Genomic DNA, 21615 nt, shown 5'->3' on the forward strand with positions numbered 1-21615 from the left:
ACACAACCATCAGCATCTCCCTAGCTTTCTTCCCCTCCTCATATCTATATACATACAAATACAACCAAACGTTCCTGACCAGGGGGCTATAAAAGCCTGCAGCTAACTTGCACTTAGGTTTGACAGAGATGTGCAGATTTTTTCATTTTAAAAATTAAATTTAATTCAAAAATTTTGTTCTTAAATTTACCTGGATAACTTTTACCTCCCATGAGCAAACAGAGCCCTGGATCTTTCTCTTCCTACTTACTGTAGCTCTGCACTGAGGATCTGTGGTTCATGTCTCCTGGGATGAAGCCCAGAAATGCCTTTAGTAAACAACACAAATACTCTCAGAGTTGACTTGGCACAAAAAAGAGTATCTAGTTCAGGGTAAAGAAGCTCTTCACATAACTATGAAAATTATGCCAGCTTTTACATATTCTGTGCTTGCACACATTGTGAGCTAGGTCGCAAATCACTGTAACAGAGTATGTGCCTAAAACACGCTGCACAATCTTCTGATGCAACTTCAGATTTTTTAAGCAATGTGACAGAAGACAAACACCCTGGATAAGTATTTTCCATTCTCCATCATCTTTTAACCATACTGTTTCTGCCAACTGCTTTATCTGAAAGCTGATTTTGACAAGACAGATAAACCTGCAGAATGGTGCTGTTTACATTTGCCCTTTTTATTTGGAAGTGTTCTTGTTGGGAGTTAATGTCATTGTTTTGGTTTGGATTTTGGGGTTTTTTTACATTTGGTGGTACTTTGGGATTTTTTTGGATGTGGGCTACAGTTTCTACCTGCATTATCTCATTGGTCCCTGCAACTATATTCAGAAGGATTCCAAATGACAAATACAGAAATCTAAGCTGTAGAGGACAATACATACAAATACATATGGCAGTTAAAGTACTGCTCTGGATTGAAGAAGACTGACACAAAACATTGAACCCAAGGAGCCTCTATTTACATTTAAAACCATCTTGTTGACAACAGAATTATTTAGTGATCAGACATATCATGGAAAAGGTGTATCAGGATATTGATTGGAGGGGGGGTGGGTTTGTGCATGAAACCACCTCTCAGAAAACATTATCCCTACACTGAATCTTGTTTTGATGCTTGCAGAGCATTTATTACTTTTTATTTTCAACAAAGGTGATGTTCAGACACCCACTCTTAGACCTAAACATGAGATAATGGAATGCTTTCCTAACTTGCTCTGAGAGCAGGAAACATGTAGAACATCAGTTTCTCTGTCGAAGTAGAAACACAAAATGGTTTGGGATGGACCTTGTAGGCCACCTAGTTCCAAACCCTCCACTATGGGCAAGGATAATGAAGATTCCAAATTTCATCCTACTGGTTTCATACTGTTTAACATACAAGGAGGTGACTTCTCTTCCATGTATCTTGTATCCTCCTTCCCACTAATGAATTCAGTTGACCCACAAATTAAGGACCTGCAAAACTATCTAGAAGCAAGAGTGAGTTGCTACAGATCGTTGAGCTTTCAGTATCTGTATATTTTGTATTTTTACATCTTATTATTGTTGTAGATAGTTCTATCCACTAGCCCCCTGGGATAAGGTTTGGCCTCGTTTTCAAGAGCAACTTGAAGATTAGGAGGTGGGAACAGATGGTTTCAGTCAAAGCCCTTTAAATCAGTTCCAAAGTGTAATATTTTCACACACTCCCCATGCTTACCACCCATCTAAAATATAAAAAGAAAAAAAAAAATCAAAAAGTGACAGAAAAGGAGAAAAAAATGAAACAGATTCATTCATTTGGTTTGGCTTTTGTACAACAATTTGGTAAGTTTTAATATGCAATAAACACTCAATCTGCTTCAGTTGTGCTATTATCATTGCATTTAGCACATGACATGAGAAATACTGAAAATCTTTAGCATTACTAACATACAGAAAATACCTTTGATGGTATTCCAAGTAATTAATCTGTTGCCACACAGTGCTACCAAGTCTTATAATGATGCAGTTCAACATGGATGAAATGTGGTATCTAATAATAACAATTTAATAAACAGTTAACAGAGCACTCTTTTCTATTATCGTCTCTCTAATAATTCATCACATCTTTTGTAGAACAGTTTCTCACACAGTGCTATAAAAAAACAAACCAGGGGAAAAAAAAAACTAGTAGGTAAAATACATCTGATTAATAGTAAAAAAAAAAAAGAGTGCAGATCATGCAGCCTCCAGGTCTCATTGCCTGTCAGCAAGCAAGCAATTTTCCATTTAAAACACAGCATTTTAAAAATAATTACTATATGTTTCCAAGTTAAGAGAAATACAGTAATTGAATTCTGTGGGATAACTACCATTTCCTGAAGATGCTTTAAATTACAGTCATTGACAAAAATAACTATTTCCCTATTGCCCTCTTATTTTCAACCACAGTTTCTAAAGCAAAGGTTTTTAAAACTAGCTCTAGTTATGTGAAAGGATGGTCAAATACAGTAATAAATGTAATAACAACAATTTCAGTAAAGGGAAGAAAATGTGAACAGGCCACATAGACTGTCTGAAGAAAAAACTCTTAACACTAAGGAAAAAACCTTCCCCTTATTTATAGGCTATGCTTACAAAAAATAACATATGTGTTTAAGTTCTTAAAGTTAATCCACCCTCATTTATAGCAAACATTTTAAACTAAAAATTTATAATGTAATGACAAAAATTATATTTTAGGTGATCAGATTTAATTTAGTGAGTATATATTTTCTGATTTTATGCAAATCTAATCAGGCTGTACAGATCACTTAATGTAGGCTAAAAGCTAAAGACCAAGAAGTTTCACAAGCTGACACCAGTACTTTGCAAATCCTAGTCCAATTAAAGCCGAGAAAAAGCACACCAAAAAGCTTAGTCTGAAGTAAGGTCCCTAACTGTGTATTAGTGGAAGTGAATCAAATATGCATTTCCATTTAGCAGCTTCATTTAAGCTATGGTCTGACATTACAGCACGATACTGCCCTCCAGAAGAGGTGCTACAACCACAGCAGAGCCCACCTGGGGTTTGGAAGATAACGTGGAGAAGCATCCTCTGTGCTGGAGGCTCCGCCACATACCCACCACAGCAGGTAGAGATTTGCACACCAACAAACCCAAGGGCCCCTCCGCAAAGGTGTGCAGTGACAGCCAGATTTCCTCACATCCATGCGCACTTTGGGATGCTCGTTTCAAACTCGTAGGCGTATGAATGAAAGCTACTTCAAAAAGATTAAAAATTGCTTGTGACGTTTTTATTCATAACATTTAATGACACAATGGAAAAAGTTCCTCTTCAAATATTAAAGGCAAAGTGTTCATCTTTCCACACCCCACAAAAATCAAAAGTGCCAGCTTATATAAAATAATATAAATCTAACCATAAATTAAAAGTTAAACTACATTTAATTAAGTTTCAATTGCTTCCTTGCCTTGAAATATAATTGCATTTTCAATATATTGTCTTTGCAACCTTTAAATCTTCAAATTATTTCTACTCCATGGCATTAGAAAGTCACGTTTCACTTTGTTAACACTGCACTTTGTGAACATGTTAACATCCAACAGCAAATATGCACATATAACATATCATTAAGAAAGACACCTCTCCTATAAAAATGTTAACATTTGCTTACAAAAGAAAAGTCAAATTTAGTGTATACTTGCTGACAGAAATGATAATATATTGTAGGCAATTCTGTTTTATCAATGGGGTCATTATCCTAAACTTACTTTTCCTTCCCCTCCCCCCATGTCTTTTGTTTTAAGGCAATCTGTTCACAGATTAAAAGTATTTCAGCTTTATTAAGGAAACCATTGAATCAATGGAAAAATTGCCCTTTGAATGAGGGCAGGTTTTCATACTAGATACTGTCACATGGATTTTTCAACCATGAAATTGCAATAATATTACTGCTCATAGATTGCTAAATCTACACTGATACTATCATAAATAATTTCTATTGATCATTTGCATGCCATTATTGGAAAATTTTGACGTCAGTATGACTTGATGCTAATTGTCAGATTTTCAATTATTTATTTTAAATTGAAGCTTTGGAGAGAAAGTTCAAATCATCGGCTTTGACTTATTCAGTAAAAATAAAGAATACTCTACACTAATATTTATAGAGGAATTCTAGTCCAGTACCTTAACCACAAATCCAACGCAGCAAATTATAAGTAATAAACTACTTTACACAATTTAAACACATTTAACAGCATGCAATTCTCCAAAAACCACCCAAAGCTTGTCTTCAACTGACTTGTATGACATTCTTTCAAAACCTAATTAGCATTCAGCATTTACAGTCCAACTGCTAATACATATTCCTTATCATTATAAGCTATTAAAAAAATATAATGCAGAAACATGTACAGCAGCCTTGTGAAATGCAGCTGTTGCCCGGAATTTGCATTCAGTAAAGGTTACATCTAAATGTAACAAAATGAAAATGCACAACACCTAGAAATACTGACAACTGAACAAAATCAAAGTATCAGACACAGTACAGTAACAAAAATCTGCAAGCATGAAATGCTCCCAAGGACTATAAAGAATCTCTGCCAGTGATTTGAGTCGCCTTCAGATCACACCTCATGACAAGTCAATCAGTCCCTTTCTTTTTTCACTAAAGTATTGCAACCAGTTTTAGGAACATCTAGTACATAAAAAAAAGAAACTCAAAATAAACTTGCAGTGTTTTACAGAACTCCTTGCATAGTACTCCTGAAAAAATTTCTCATTTATCAGCTATATACATACTCTAGGGTTTCAATTAAGTTGTAACTTTTGAAATCTGCAGAAAGAATGATATACCTTTTTATTTCAGATAAACTTGCAAAGACTGCTACTGTAATTCAAGTTGAGACATGGAAGTGATAACAGTATACATGACTATCATAAAAAAGGCATCTTATATCATCCTGTATTCAATTCAAATTTTATTTTAATTTTTTTCAGTGGAATTGGGATTTTAGATAATGTGGATTTAGGAAACTAATTGAATCTTTTACTAGCTCCAAAGACTTAGCTATGCTGAATGTATGCAATGTTTCAGGAGCATTTTTTAGAGCCTTGCAATTAAATTTTACTACCCAGCTAACTAAATACATAGGTTGCATATGCCTTGTAATTAAAATACATCATTTCTGGTGGATGTTCTTTGCCACAGTGGAGTTTTAGAAACAAGTCAAAGGAAAAATATTACACCAATATAAAATTAGAAAAGCTCCACAGAACTCACAGCTTGTTACACAAACACACACAGAGCTTAAAAAATTCAGGAATATTAAGCATATTAAAATCTTTAAAGCAGTGCATAAAGCTTCTAGCATCCTTTAATTTGTTTTTACATCCTTGTTTGATGCTGTAGTCTTTGTTCTGATGCTATGCCAGTGAAATTGCATCACCATGAAGCAACATTATGCAAGAATGTCTGGCTAAAATTAAAATGCTATTTCTCAGCATCACATACTTACAGGAAAAATGCAGTTCAGACATTCACAATTCAATTATGCTAGCCAATATATTTGGTAAATACTTAATGAAAAATAGGGTAATGGAAAGCTAGTATGCATAGTTGTATAGGAAAATAAACCACAAGACTAATCCTGTTGCTCTAGCCAGTCTTTTGGAGTCCAAGTCTATCACCAAAGATGTTCAGTACAGCTCCATTTCAAAAAGTTGGAGTGATCAAAACAAGTTGAAATTGGGGAGTTCTTAATGTAAAGTAACACAGTACTAGATTTATTTTTTTAATTAAGCTTTTCCCAAATAGCTGATTAACTATTACATAAAACATACCTAACCTCTACAAAACAAGTTGCATGTTAGAGCACAAACACATGTCAAGATGTTCTCTCTCCCCAGACCTGAGTGTTTTGCACAAGCAGGGGAAAGTTCCTATGATACAGTTCTTTAATGTCTATAGAAAATTAAGACATTTCCTGAATAACTGTTTTCTGCCTAAGAAAATGTAACACAGCATCATCAAAATAAGATTAAACTGCAGCAACAGTATTTAAACCATTCTGATTCCTAATTCCGATGGATTATCAAAAAATAAAACAGATGTACACTGTTCACAAAGCAAACAATCATCTCATTCACAAGAGACACTCAGTTAAGATACAATATTCTGTAGATATTCTCTCATGATTTTTGCTATAAAAATAAAAATGAACAGAACATCAAGAGATCTTAGACAACTCAAAATGACAACTTTCACTTTTTCCTAACAACAACATTTATTGACAATAATGAAGGAGCAAAAAAAATGTCTCAACATTGTTCTGGAACTTATAAACAAATAATGTTTCCTCTTCCTTCAATTTCTAAAATGCTCAAGAAAAAATAGAAACTTGTGCCCATAGTCTATTGTAACAGTGGAATTAATCTCTGTTCTGTCACTCCTGTTCACACAGTCATCCTAAATCATAGGGGTTCTGTGAATTTGACTGTGTACATTTCACTGCAACATTTCTTTCACAGAAATGTTTTGTGTGATTTAGGTTTTCTCGATGCTGTTTTATGCACTAAGAAAATAAATGAAACCATTTTTTACTGCAGAAAATACTTTATTTCTCTTGTTTTTCATGCCTGTAAAACACCGAGACGCTTTAAGACACACAGTCTATTTCATCCACAGATGAAGGAAGTTGAGAGGATATACATGCATTTTCAAGGTTGCAGAAACCACAAAGCCAAACTTACACAGAACAAAGAACAAATCTAGCATTACTCAGCAAGAAGACTGGAAACATGCACATACACATACACCCCGACAGTTCTAATAAAACTGAAGGAAAAAAAGAAATACTGCTTTGTTATGTAAATGTACTATTTCAAAATTGAGAAAATTAAATGATGTCATTCAAGCTAATATCCTTACCTCAATGGAAAAGTGGCAAGAGACAACAACAACCCTCCCTCCCGAGCAACCCCCTTGCAAACATTTCAGTGAGGTTTGGCTTCAATAGCAGTCTGTAGCATTTAGCCTCAAGAATTACCGAGAGAGTTTTGGAACTGCTTATTTTAAAAAGTTTGCATTTGTTCTGCCAACCTAATTCATCAAGACAATCAGGGCAATGCATGTATTATTGCGTAGTCACAGATTTTTCATAGCTTCCATTTCTAGTGTTCAGAACAGCAACTTAGTAAATGGTTTGTAAAAGTATAAAAACATAACCATGTTCTTTCTTCCAAGAACTTTAATATGTCTCTATGGAAGAGTGTTCAGAGACAAAATGAAAAAAAATTTAAATTCGATAACAGACTTAACATTTAGCAAAAGAAAAAAAAAGTATTAAAATAGCTTCAGATTATTACTCATCAAAAAAAAATCACATGCATTTCCTTAATTTCATAGCTTGACCCATGTTCATATAGCAGATATTGTATATAATTGTTATGCCTAGATTTTTCTTAAAGTTGCCACTTTAAGACATTAAATAATAATAAAATAAGCAAAAGAATAAAAAAACCAAAACACACACAGACACACTTCTTCTTCTGCATGAACAGTAATTTAAGCACAATGAAAAAGCTCCAAAAGTCAGAGTCATTATATTAACACTTTCCACAGGGTATGATGAACGATACTGAAAATCACCTACACTCTGGCAGACCTGTGTTACCCTCCAATCCCAGTAAACTGCAGCAGCTAGCACAATTTGCAACACTTCAAAGTGAGTCAAATATAATTTTCTTTAAACCTGTAAAAAATAAATTATATAGTGGTTTGGGTTTCTTAATAGCTTGATGAAGAGGGTGGATGGATCACTAAAATATCAAAACAGAGTAAAAGAAACATAATTATATGAGAAACAAGTTCTTATCAAAATAGAAACCTGCCAGATATCCTCAAGCTGCTGCAATAGTTTTTGAGGCAGCTGGGTTAAAAAGCACGTTTAAAGAAAGTAAACGCTTAATGAGGTCTATCCTAAATATAACCACTAAAGCTATTGCTCAGCCAGCATGGTTGCACTTAGAGTTGCAAGATAAATAAAATATACTACAAAATAAGATAGCACCCCATATTGAATTTTCTAGCCTTGACACAATTTCTTGACCTGACACACTATATTAGTAATAATAATTTCTCTCATGATACTTTAAATTCTGAGGGCTTGAGCAATCATTGACATGAAAGCCTTCAGTTCCACCTTTTATTTTGGGATCACCCTACTCCAAAATTTTAGATGTAGATGAGCACACAACAAAATATGTTAATGTCTACGATGACTGCAGCTACTTTGCAGCCATTAATTTTGTACTTAATAAATACTAAGCCAAACCCTGGACTAGTTTTATTAATCAAACACTTCTAGAGAGAGATCTGCAGCTAGATCAATTTTAATAGCAAATCTAATTTTGGGGATCAGAGCAGAACAGACTGCAGCTCTTTTCTTAAGAATGCTGACATTTAAGTAAACCTTACCAAAGAATGCTTGCCTGATTGAGGACTGACATTTCCTTTCTCTAACTCGCTTAAATAAAATATAGGCTTTCTGGCCAACTCCTACAGTACCCCAAGGCAGCTGTATATCACTTTCAGTTGCAACTTGTGAATACTTTCTTTTTCTTTCTGTCTCTTTATTTTGACATGCATATTATGTTAGCTGATTTCAATCATGTTGCATGAGTGGATGACATACCTTAAAAGATTAAGTTTTGCCACCTGGGACTACTCCAGAAATTCAGTACTTTATAGCATCTCATACCCTTCTTCATCCTCTATGCGCCTGCACTATCAATAGTAGCTTTCTTCCCCATTTTATGCAAAACGACAAGTCTTTCAAGGCTGCAGTTGATACAAGTCAGCTTGAAGTGTCATTCCCCCCCATTCCCGTTCCAGGATGGAGCTGCTCCATTGTGTACAACGCTCTGCTGCCATCTATTTGACACAAGAAATACAACGCTATGACTGCCACAGCTGGTTTTGCCTTCCCTTTCCCCCACCTTTCTCTTCCCCTGCAGCAGCTGTTAGAAGAAAACTCTCAGGGAAGTTTTTGATCACTTCTCCCTGCTCGTGCCCAGAAGCAGAAACCACTTCAGCAATTACTTTTGTACTTAAAAAAAAATAGCTCCAGTAACAGCAGAGGTAATCAAACAGAGGTTTGATTACTGCAAACAAAAGTAGAATTATATGATATTTCACTCTTTTCTAAAAAGGGAATCCAGTTAACAAACTTCCATTTATCAGTCATCTCTAAATAAAATACGCTTTAAAACAATTATTTTAAAATTTGCAATTTAATTATGCAGCAGCAGAGCTAGTTGAGGGTTTGATTTCAGCAGGTATCCAGATGTAACTGGGGCCATGGCACTGAATGAACATGGATTCACCATCTGTCCCCCTTCACTACACCAGACTTAAAATTCAGAAGTCAGTTGGGAAGTCAAATCACAGAGCCTCCAAGTAGAAACCACACACAAAGCGTGAGATGAAGGAGGTGGTACTTTACCCGTCATCAGGGTCACAAAGATAAACACCACTTCATTCATCACAGCATTCAGCCTTGTATGTGACTGCACAAAACAAGAACAGCAGCTGAAAAAAGTCCTCAGCTTGCATTTGTAAAATATCATGTGAGAGACACCCACTGAAAACTCTTAAAGGAATCTATAATCTTCAGTTACAGATCCACGACAGTGCACATTCTGCTCTTTAATTACTAAACCATATGGAAAAGTCCCGTCTCAGGGCTCAGTCTGGTCCTTTTGGCATCCCTGATTAAGTACTACTCTTTTTTTTACATGGCTGCTTTCCCAATACACTTAAGTAACATATTTGTAGGAATGTGCTTCAGCATTTACCCTGGAAATGATTCATAAGATAAAATAGCAAAAAGAAAGATTAAAAAAAGTGCAACCTTTTCACAGGAATTATAAATGATGTCACAGTGATCCAAAAAGCATCTGAACTCTTGTGTATTTTTCTACAGAGAGGGAAATAACACCTTAGTTCAGAGCAAGAGTAGGGAGAAAAGGAGGGGCTTTGTTGCTGGAGGGAGGGTGCAGGTAAGGAGAAAATGAGAGATGTGGAATAGGAGGGCACCGAGGCAATACCAGCCTGCAGCAGAGGTCATGAGAGTTCTTCTGTAGTTAAAATATACCCATAAACATAATGCCTTAATTTTCTAATTGATATATTAACATAACTAGTACTTGGTTTGGGGAGCAATTTGTTAAAGCTTGTATTTGTTAATAAATAGTAGTACCATTGAGTGCATTATTCCATTGTTTTTTATATGTATTCATAGCATTTACAGCTATAATACATACAGTTAACTATTAAAGTTAATCTACTTAATAAAATTAATAGTTGCACTAAGTTCTTTGCTAACACTTGGTTTTAAATCTATTTAGTCTGACAATATAAGCTGCAATTACAGGATTGTATAAAGTTGCCATAAATACTTAGTAAACCAAATGAAGAGACACATATAATTCCAATTGCTAACTATTACTGGAATTACCTTTCCTTCCAGGCCACACAGAATCTGTTTAAACAGGTACTGCACATATTATACTAAAAGTATTGCCTAAAATATTTCAAGTGTAAAACTACATAAAATCTGACCACTCAGAAGGAATTAGATTACTTAAAGAATTTAAGGAACACAGCAAAACAACACATATAAGCATTTGAAAGAGCCACTTGAGAGGCTTGCTCTGCCCTCTGGTGCGCTCCATCCCACAAGGACACAGCATCCTAAACTCAGGAGAGCACCGAATAACTGCAACAGTCTGAAGTTAAAGCAGCTAAAAGAGTGTGCTGAACTAAATTAAGACAGTTCAGCACCCTACAAGATCACAGCCTGGGTAATCCTAGCATGAGGAAAAGCACTAAAGCACTCTGCAGGATAGAAGGTAGCCCAGCTAGTTTTTATTCCTTTGTATTTATGGCAGAGAGCCTAATTGTCCTGGCTGAGGACCAAGACCCCACCATCTACAGCCCTGTGCAAATACAGTGTTTGCTGGTTAGCACAACAATTTTCCAGCAAGGTTGTGTCCCCAGGGCTGGTGTTACGAGCTGCCACCACCAGTAAACAGATGACAGGAGACACCTGAGCACATCACAGACCCACAGCCCCACACGGGGGTCCTACACTAATCAGAGGTAACCTAGGGCAGAAGGCTCTACATCCATAGCCTGATAGTCTAAATCAGGTTTGGAAACTCAGCTTTTGGCCAACAAACTGAACAGCCACACATGCTAAATTAGAAGGAATTTGATATGATATTGAGACGATAACACATTCTATAAAGCACAGCTATAAAATTTTCTATTGACATAAAATTAAGGTCTGTTAGGCATGTTTTTTCCTGTGAATAAGTTGTACTACATCTCTACAGAGTATTGCTAACAGTCTTTAAAATTAACTGGACTAGATCTTGTTACACTGAACAGTCAAAATTTTTCTACTATAAAACATAGAAAAAATCCATTCATTTCCTCAGAAGCTGTGAGCTTCCATGACATTCATAAGAAGCTTAAAACCCATGCAGTAATAGAACAGCATACTGAATGATAAGAACCACAAAGTACAGTACATAAGCAATGAATTATGCAATTATAAGCAATTATCAGCCTTGCTAGTAACGAAATACTGGAAAAGCTTACAATTAATTCTTTGAGTGATTTCACCTACAGTTTCATATAAGCAATATTTTATTAATGAAAAAAAAATTTAAAACTCCAAGTACCCAACAACAAGGAACACTATTTTTTGCCATGAGAAAACATTGCATGATCAGAACCAAACTGTGTACATACAGTTAGCATATAAAAACAGAAGTAGCATCATTAAGATTTACTTGTTCATCATGTTTATGCGTGATTAAAAAAACCCACCCAACAAACTAGAGAGAAGTATTCCTGTTTAATCGACCATACTACAAAAACACATCTCCAGTGCAAAAGAATTGTTTTCAGAATTAATCCATCAAATAGACAATGACAGCAAAAGGAGGGCACATTCCCAAACCTGGCTATTGAACAGCATGAGACTTTGAAAGGATGCCAGAACTCTGCAATCAGGAGCTTCAGTACTTAGTTCCATGCTAAGTTATTTAGTGCCTTGACTTCCCTCATAGCTAAGTACTCACTGTACATGTGCCATGAAAGTGCCTTCCTCATGTGAGACTGCCTCACAGTGACACCATCCTCTGTGACACAGACTTTGTCATAGGTGATTTTCAGCCCTCCTAACTGCATGGATAGAAAAGTGATGGGGGAAGAATACTGGCCCTACAACATCTCTGATAAAACCTGCAGGAGAAAGTCAGCTATATATAGTTTTAATTACCAGATTCACTTGTGTACTAAACAGGAGTTTAGTAACAACATCCATGCCATGACCCAAACACTACCTTTTTCACTATAAAGTTGCACAGCACCATCTCCCCCCCAGCAATTATCACAACCACAATTACAACTGCTGGAAGAAGCCTCCCATAAAAGACTGTGATAGGAAATGAAAAAGATGACCTGTTTCCCATATGGTTCACATTCCTCAGACCACAAGGAGTCTGGGGATACAAACAGGCTTTAGAATGTGATGTAGTAGTAGATAAGGCTCTCCTCAGGTAAATTAAGGAAGCTCATCCTCCTATATTCTGATCTTCATGGGTGACTTTTACTATCCCAATATCTGTTATGGGGACAACAGGGCAGGTACAAGCCAGAAGGCTTCTGGAGGGCACAGCTCACAAAGGGAAATGCTATGAACAGACAATTCTTACAGTCAAGGAAGAACTGGTCAGGGTAGTCCTAGCCTACAAAAGGCTGAAGGACTGGAGGATCTGTCACATAAGGAGAAGCTGAAAGAGCTGAGGTTGTTTAGCCCGAAGAAGGCTCAGAGGGTGATCTCCCTGACGTGTCACCTGAGGAGTGGGATGGGAAAGAATGACTGAGACAGACTCCTCTCAGCAGTATACAGTGACACGAGGTGAGGCAATGGTCAGAAACTGAAATACCAGGAAACACTCCATTTGAAAATATGAAAATTTGTGGTGGTATGTGCTAGTTTTTTACTGTAAGAGTGAAGAAGCTGCACAGGTGAGGAAACAGACTGCTCAGGGAGGTTGTGGGGTCTCCATCCTACTAAACACTTGACTGGAAAAAGTTCTTTGTAACCTGCTCTAGATAACTTCCCTTTGAGTAACTCTGTTGAAATTATATGATGCAAACTTCTACTTGTGTACTTCAAGTTTCCCCCCTCTGTAGTTATCCCACTTTCTCACCAATCCAGATTCAGGATGCAGTAAGAGACATGGATGAGCACAGGCTTTTGCGTAAGTTGGGATTTTCCTCCCTGGCCTCTGAAGACCTATGCACTGACCAGGCTATTTAATGCTACTAGGACAGCAAGCTGTGAAACCAGCCCACATTTAACTGCTTGGATACAATGAAAAAGTTTCAAGTGCTAAGATAACTTTTACTGAGGTTACACTGCCTTTTGGATTCAGAAATTTGTCAAAAAATACTTGTCAGCTCCACTAGTTCAGTACAACTCAAAGCAAACAAAATTTTACAGTGCAGTCAAATTGATGTGATCATCTGTCCTTCAAGAAAAAATTGTTACAACTTTATGTGTGTGCCTCCTCTGAAAGATGTGCAAAAAGAGACATTTATATCATTTTAGACAACCTACATTTGGATAATTTATTTTGAAGACATTCAACAGAAGGATATGAATAATAGAATAACAGAATAATGGGATAACAGGATTTAGATTAGGCTATCTGCATGCTACTATATCCAATAATAGATAATTATTTCGAATCAATGTATTGTAAACTCCCATAAAACCATATTAAATGAAAAATAAAACATGGCCAGTTCACCAGATTCCCCAAGAACTACGATTCAAAGCAGGAGGACATATAAAGACTGGATAGAGAAAATGAGGCTGAGCTGTTTATTTAGTAGCCATGAAGTGAATGTGCTACTGTCTTCTGAACTTCCCATGGTGAAGCCACAGTGCAGCGAGCTAATCCCTGTTTCTCACCAAAACAGACAGCAATGCACACTGGATAATTTGTTCCTACTGATGATATCATTCTGTTGAGTTTACTGTTTTTAATAAGGAACAAGTTTCAGTCTTCTCTCACTTTCTCCCATGTACAAGATCAGATCAGCCTCCCAGTGACCTACTTTATGAGTCACAGTCCTCACTATTTATGATTCAGAAAAACGTCTTCTCTGACAGTATTTCCCAGACTACTGTGGGTTCATTCCAAGAACCAATTTCATCTTCATTGGTTTCCTACAGGAAACCAGACCAACTTCCTATGATTTTATTTTCCTTCATTTCAGCATGGCTCACATAAACTAACTGGAAGTGAGAGTGATAGAAAACTTTATTCTGCATAAACATAAGCCAATACAAACACCACCAAAAAATCCTGAAGACGTCACAGGTTCAAAGTGACCAGAATGTGAAGCAAGCTAAGATTAGAAGTTCTTTTCCCTCCTTCCCCAAACATGATGCATACAAGCAAACCCAGTACGTTTATGTAACCACAGTCTTAATGCTAACAGCTGTTTGGTGAAGACATTCACCTGAACAGATGGCCAAGTCCTACTCCTTCTTTCAACACCGGTAATTGTTTTAAAATGTTAAACACTGTTGGACTGTTTTTAACTCCTACCAATAACAGAGTCAAGTTCTCCCAACCACCTCAGTCAACAGACTCGGGGTGTTTATCTTCTCTCCTCAAGTGCAACAACAGAAGTACTACTGGAGATGCTAGGAAGCAAGCATACCTTGAAGAAGTTCATCTACACTTCCCATAGGACTGCTAACATTGCCTAAGTATCAGCATGCTGCATCCAGGTGAGCTTCTAATAGAGCCATTTTCATTGTCCTCCAGGACATGAGGACATTAGATTTCCGAAAGCCAAGAGTCAGCGCCAGATCTGCACTGGCTCAGAGTCACAGAGTAGTCTGAGCTGGAAGGGACCTAGAAGGATCACCAAGTCCAACTCCTAAGTGAATGGCCCACATGGGAATTAAACCCACAATCTTGGCATTATAAGCCCCATGCTCTGACCAACTGAGCTCATCATGCAGTGAGGCATTTGCGGAATAATCCTTCCCATAACCCATGGCAGAATCATCCAAGAATCCATAGCAGCAGCACAAGCACCACTATTACCCCTTCAGCTTGCCCTCCCAGTGCTGTGACCAAGCTGTTGCAGCTTCAGCAGAAACATGGAGATAGATGATGTTAGCATGGTACTAACATTGTAGTCCCAAATTAAATGGGACAGGTAATACCCACAGAGATTGCTATACAGTGAGCCACTTCAAGAAAAGGGATGCTGGGAGACCTAGCTGTGGACTGCAAATATCCAGCATAATTTGTCGGCTCAGATTTCACTCTGCAAAGCAGCAGTTCAGTTATCTTCTGGACCATCTTCTGCCCTTGGACTAATATAGCCCTGTTGTTATACTGCTCTACGTGAGCTAATAAACCAGACCCATGTTAACACAGTTAATTCAATCATGCAAGCAAATTAGAAGCAGATTTATTCTCATTTCATGTCTGTATTCTGCTATGTGTGTTGTCAATAACTGCAGTCTTTCCATGTGATTTCCTCTTGCTGCGTTTCAAGGCTTACAGTGATAGGAACAACACACCACTTTTTGTGGGAAGGCTTACTCAGAAACTAAATCCAAACTGATTTCAGGAGGCTTAAATACTCCTTCACTTCTCACCTCAAGAGAAGCCAGGGAATATTGTCACTTTAGAATGCTTACACATTACACACAACAAGGACAGGACATATGACTGAAGCCCCATTTATTTTAATGACAATTTTCTACCTGGATGTCAGTTTCAGTTTGTAATCATGAAGTATGAATGAGGATTTTGCAAGTAAATAGTGGTCACTTGTTAGTAAACTGATCTTTTACAGCAGCATAGTTTAATAAATGTAAACCACCAAGTTATTGCCTCTGCTATTCATTTTCCATCCTTCAGCTGCAGCAGTACTTGCCAGGGTCAAATTACTAGTTTTTAATGACCCCTTATTATTCCACTCTCTCTAACTTGATTTTTTGTAACCAAAAGTGTTGTAATACTTTAGGTAGTAACCTATTGTTTGTAGGTCAATATTTCAAAGAGTATCACCTGTGTGAAAACTGAGAAGACTTTATAGAAGTGATGCATTCTGATATATGTATTGATTTTAAACAAACCAAATAATATTGTTTAAAGTACTGCTTGGCCTAAGTACACTGCATAAATTCTCGGCTAGGACTGATCAGCAGCAAAGTCTACAGCAAAAGTTGTTTCACGTGGCACAAAAACCAGATTTTTAAACATGCAGATTTTGTTGACAATGAAAATTTGACCTCTCTTCTTCTGACATCTTAATATATATTGAGTAGCAAACTCATGCAGTAATTAAGTACCACAGCAAGCATGACTCTCTTGACTGAAGGCAGTGTTTACCTGATGAAATTAACAGTTGTTAAAACTGCTATAAATGCTGCAGTCTAAAGTAATCAAGGTAATAAACTGACAACACCACCACACATTCACAATTCTCAGTGCTAGAGAAGGTTACTCACCTTGACATGGCTCTGAGCCCCCAGGTTGTAAATCTCAGAGGGTTTGACTTCATTAATGATCTTCACCAGGCAGGTGCTGTCTGTGAGATCCCCATAGTGCAGCTTCATGTCTTCAGAGTTTAAGAATACAGAGTTAACTCACTTTAATCTCAGAACAATAATGCATTTTTGGTCCATATCATATTTCAGGTCAAGGTCTGAATAAATATTTATTGGAAAAAGTCAAGAGATCACCAGCTAAACTTGGTTTTGCTTGCTTCTTTCCTCCCGTGCTTTAACCACAAAATACATTTCCACATAGGAGTAATGAACAGCATTTCAGATTCTTTTTTCAGTAATCTTATTTATCTAGCAACATTTATATAATTTGTTTAGTGGCTTGCACTTAATTTTCCCAGGTTGTATTAAGAAGTCAGATGTCAGATTGATATGTCAGATGCAGAATTCCAGTCACAAAAATAGGGCATTTTTTAGTTTGGGCTTCCAATCTTTCACTCAAAAATATTTTAATAACTTCTTAAGCACCCATCAATGGCTTTCCTCTCCTTCCCAAAATGCTGCACATGTTTTCATTTCTCACTGTGAGAAATTTCACAACCCAACAAAAATGTGTAAGGTATCTACTAAGTGAACATTTAGATAACATTTCAGTACAACCTGCTGCATTTGTTACTATTGTTTTTCCATTTAAAAAAATACAGATGCACACTGGAAGAGAATTTAACAGAACAATTTAACTGTCAACAAAACAGATCTCAGAATTGGTTAGATACAGATGTTATTTATGCTTTCCAAACTTCAGTTTCTTTCTAATTTGTGTGTACAAAAGAACGTAGGAGCATGAAACCAGTTCCTGTCAAAATTCAAAGTGAAAGTTGCAATGGTTTATCAAGTTGTCCTTGTTTTCAGACCCTGACCTGTCAAGAAGATATTGCAAAAGTGAAATTCACAAAACAGATCTCGTTTTTGCTCTTACTTAAAACAAAACTGAAAAATCAAACACCCACACTGCTATTCACACATCTTTCCAATAAAAAATTGTTACTATTGATGAATCAGCTGTTTATGCTTACTTGCCATATTTATATAGATTTTCGCTTGTTGTTTATGACCTTGATTTGTTGTTGTTGTTTTGGGGTTGTTTTTTTTTGTCTTGAAATACCAGGCTTATTACAAGAGATATGAATTCATAATACATTTTTAACTGCTGTTGAGATATGTGAATTTTGTTATTATTAATGCCAGTTTAGGGTTTGGGGTTTTTTTAACAGTATAAAACAGCAACGAAGTTAACAGATCACACAGTTCTCAGATGTTCAGCCCTGTACATTCCCATTTAACATGTGCATGAGGTTCTTCAGGCTGACAAAGTAATTCAGCCACGGTTTATCCTTGAAATTTGTTTTCACATGAACATCAGTTGAAAAGGACATTCTGAAGAGACTTCAGACCCAGCTGAAGCTGTGGCTAAAGGTAATGCTAGGCAGGAAAGAGATGCCAGAGCCTGTGCTCCTCTTCCTACACCAAAGGCATGCAGTCCTGCCATGACCCCCAGGCCAGGGAGCAGTTTCAGACCTTCTCGGGGGCAGCTGGGCTGCCAGCTGGGCTGACCCAGGAAACAGGGTCACTATTACCCACTATTACCATAAATTTAATGCTCTCAAGGAAAGTCCCTATTTTGGTCTACCATCAAGTCTTCAAAGCTTCTGGTCCAAATGGCCTTTCTGAAGGAGAGCAGGGAATGAAGCTATGTTCCCTCCTGACCCATGAACAAAGAGGGTCTTTCAAGAGTGAAAGGCTAAGCAGTAAGACTTACTAGAAATGGAGTTTATTTGGTGCACAGATTCATAAACACAGACCAAATGTCAGAACCGTTAGGCTTTAGTAATATTATCCAGTCTAAAACTTCCTTAGCAAGCAAGAGCTGGAGGGCTTGCTCTAGGATGCACCTTGTCTTCCTTCCTGTGCTCCCTACTTTTTTCATACAAAGAGGTTCACTGTCTATGAAGAGCACCATCTTGCAACATGCAATCGATTCCTGACAGGAAAAACACACATGGCAAAGATAAAATTAGGGTTTGCTCACATCAACCACTATTGCTTCTTTGCTTCCTACAGAACTGCCCGGAAACCCATTGTTTTCAAACAGTTTCCATGGAGCAGCCTTTCCTGAGATTCCAAGTCCAATTCCTTCTCCTCCCATTCATATGGCTACATTCTTCAGTTAAAGAAAAACGAGTTAAGAAGTAGGGGGAAAACTACCATCTACTTTCTCTTTTCTTCCTTTTATGCCTTTCCATAAATACTTGTATATATATTTATTGTGATCTACATTGTCTTCTCAAATCACTTTTCATAAGCACAAGATGGTCCTCACAATGCACAGGTTCCTGTCTGATTTCATTTTCTTCATTCTGCCTTGTGAGCCAAGAATGCAAGTCATGGGAAACAGTTCTTACATTGTTCTTGACAGAAAAACAGGTTTCAGTATTTTTCATATTTTGTTTAATTCTACTCCTCTCTTAATCAGATACTTTAACGAGCAGCATACAGCAAGTATCAACTAATCAGAGAAATATCATGTTAGAAATTAAGTGTGTTTTAAATAAAAATTACAAGCAAAGACCAAAGGAAATCTGTAAGCTTAATTATGCATTAAACTTGATAAAATTAGGCTCTGTTTAACCATGGTGTGAAGCAGACTTCAAAGACATGATTTTTTACATAATGGAGATACTTGTTGTTAACAATACCTTAAACTGGACAATACTATCCTGGACTATCAGGAAAGCTTTCACAACTCTACAAAATAGACACAGCATGGAGAACTGTGTGATTGTTAAAGTGCTCAATCCTTCTGCTGAACTGGAGTCATCCAACAGCTGAGCTGCATCTCATTAAGAGACAAGTTAACTTCCCTTAAGATAAAACAATATTTTTTTGCCATGTGTACACTAAAAGTAAGAATTTCAACTTTCCAGATTATCATTGATAACCAAGGATATGGTAAATTGTCAGCAAATTTACAAGAGCAATGCCTTTCCTTCAGGTAAAAGCAGGTACTCCTTTCCTTGGGTGCAGGAATTCACAAGGTCCAAAGATTCATTTTTCTTATCATCAGTAAGAACTGATCATGTCTTATTCATGCTCTCATAGAGGCTGTTTACAAATCTTCACCTCCATCAGACACCACGGAGCTCATGAGAAAACACAGGTGGAGTACTTAAGATAACTGCCTCAAAAAAACCCTGTGTTTAACTATTCTGAAATCATAGTATTTTTAAACTCACATAGCATTTTCAGGCCCAGCCATTCTAACTGCTACTACCCAGCTATTTCTTAACAATGGCAGCATTTCTACACAACATGAAGTGCTATCCTGGGTTCCTCTTATATTTTCCACATTTAAAAACTCACACACACAGGACTATCCATATTTCATGCCACATCAACTTCAGAGAAAAATGGTCAATTTTCTTTCTGAGATAGAGCAGCAAGCTAACACTAGCAGAAGAAAACTCAATTCCCTTCCTGTTCCCAGGGATCTTTTGCCACCAAAAAAACAGTCAAGATTAAATATAACATATACCAGCTTAAATACAAAAGCAAAGCCTTACTTCCTTCAATGTGAGCCTGTGGGTTCTTATAGAGATGTTCAATCCGGCCTGTATTAAAAGAACTGGATCGACGAACGATGCCATGCACCTGGGGATTGAATAAGGAAAAGAAATGGAAAAGTGGTAAACATTAAGAAGAAAGAGTTCATTACCATCACTCAGAATTCTCACATATGTGGGCAATTCTCATATATATTCTTTTATCAGGGAATCTGAGCTCATCTCTATTCCTAAAGACGGACAGTTATCCAATTCCCAAATATGATACTGGGAGATGAAGTCAGGTGCTGTCATATTTACTTTAACACCATTGAGTGGTTTCCCCTTCTCCCTCGTCGACACCACTAGCAGCCCAAACATCATACACAGTACAGAAAACACACTGAATTGCCCCAGAGCACCATCTCCTAGTGAGTGAGGCTTGACAACATTACTGAAGTTGGAAAAGCAATATGTGAGTGTCTAGAAAACCATTGCTCCTTGGTTGTAGACAAGTCTTTCTGGAGGCAGATATGGGCATAGAAAAAGCAACAGCAGGATATGGCACTATGGAAAGAGTGGGCAGAGCGGAGAGAAGGGTAGAAAGAAGGGAGACAAGGGGAAAGAAGGAGCAGCAGCTGCAATGCCCAAATGTATTTTAAAAATGAGCTGTCATTTGCTTTCTGGGGTGCTGGAAGAACAGCCAGAGCAGTCAGTGCTGTTTTGTAGACCTCATGAGTCACTGCCCTGCAATGGGTTGCTGGAGACATAGACAAGCCTAAGAAAGAAACCCAGGTTGGGAATTTCCTTTAACCTGCCACGATAAATAAGCTGGTGAAAAAAAAAGCTACGCTGGTTCTGAGTAATATTAAAGAGAAGACCCTTTGTGCCTAATACATTAGAGAAATCTTTCAAACATTGACCCTGTTTCCTCCTGTCCTGTAAGACTGCCCCATGATGCCTGCTGCCAAAATTCATATTAGCTTTGGTTACCAGCTACAGAAGTTGTGCTTACACAACTGAAATCAAGCTTAAGCATATGACTGTCCTCCACCTCTCCCTGGCTTTTATTTCTGAAAGTGATTCCTTGTACTTCTATGCATCCTAGACTTGGTTTGTTGAGGCCATCCCTTTGTTCTCCCACTTGATGTTAATTTGCAAGAATATAGAAACAGGAACAGGCTAAAACAAGCTATGGTTATTGACAAAGAAAATGCTTTTCATTTCATCTTAAGTCCAAAATTTAACCAAGTGAAAAAGTGCACACAACTGCAGATTAATACCAGTTTGCTGATTTAAGAATGAAATTTTGGCGGCAAGATTTAAAAGAGCTCAATAACTTCATTTTTACAACTTACAGATCAAATTTATTATACCAATTTCCTTGCAGAAAATCACTTGTGATTTTGTGAGCAAGGTATGTGTCCTG

The 21615-nt window shown here is 37.1% G+C and overlaps 1 protein-coding gene across 1 annotated transcript in view; it reads right to left on the reverse strand.

Moving 5' to 3' along the window:
- The window catches only part of GMDS (GDP-mannose 4,6-dehydratase), a 409268-nt gene that overhangs the window by 323496 nt on the left and 64157 nt on the right, over positions 1-21615 (reverse strand). Inside the window, exons 3-4 of the mRNA XM_063161557.1 lie at positions 20208-20295; positions 16591-16700 (exon numbers count right to left, since the gene is read on the reverse strand). Coding sequence (XP_063017627.1) covers positions 16591-16700; positions 20208-20295 — 198 coding nt within the window. The remainder of the gene's footprint in view (positions 1-16590; positions 16701-20207; positions 20296-21615) is intronic.

The sequence above is a fragment of the Melospiza melodia genome, chromosome 1 (genome assembly GCF_035770615.1).
Source record: "Melospiza melodia melodia isolate bMelMel2 chromosome 1, bMelMel2.pri, whole genome shotgun sequence".
NCBI lineage: Eukaryota > Metazoa > Chordata > Aves > Passeriformes > Passerellidae > Melospiza > Melospiza melodia.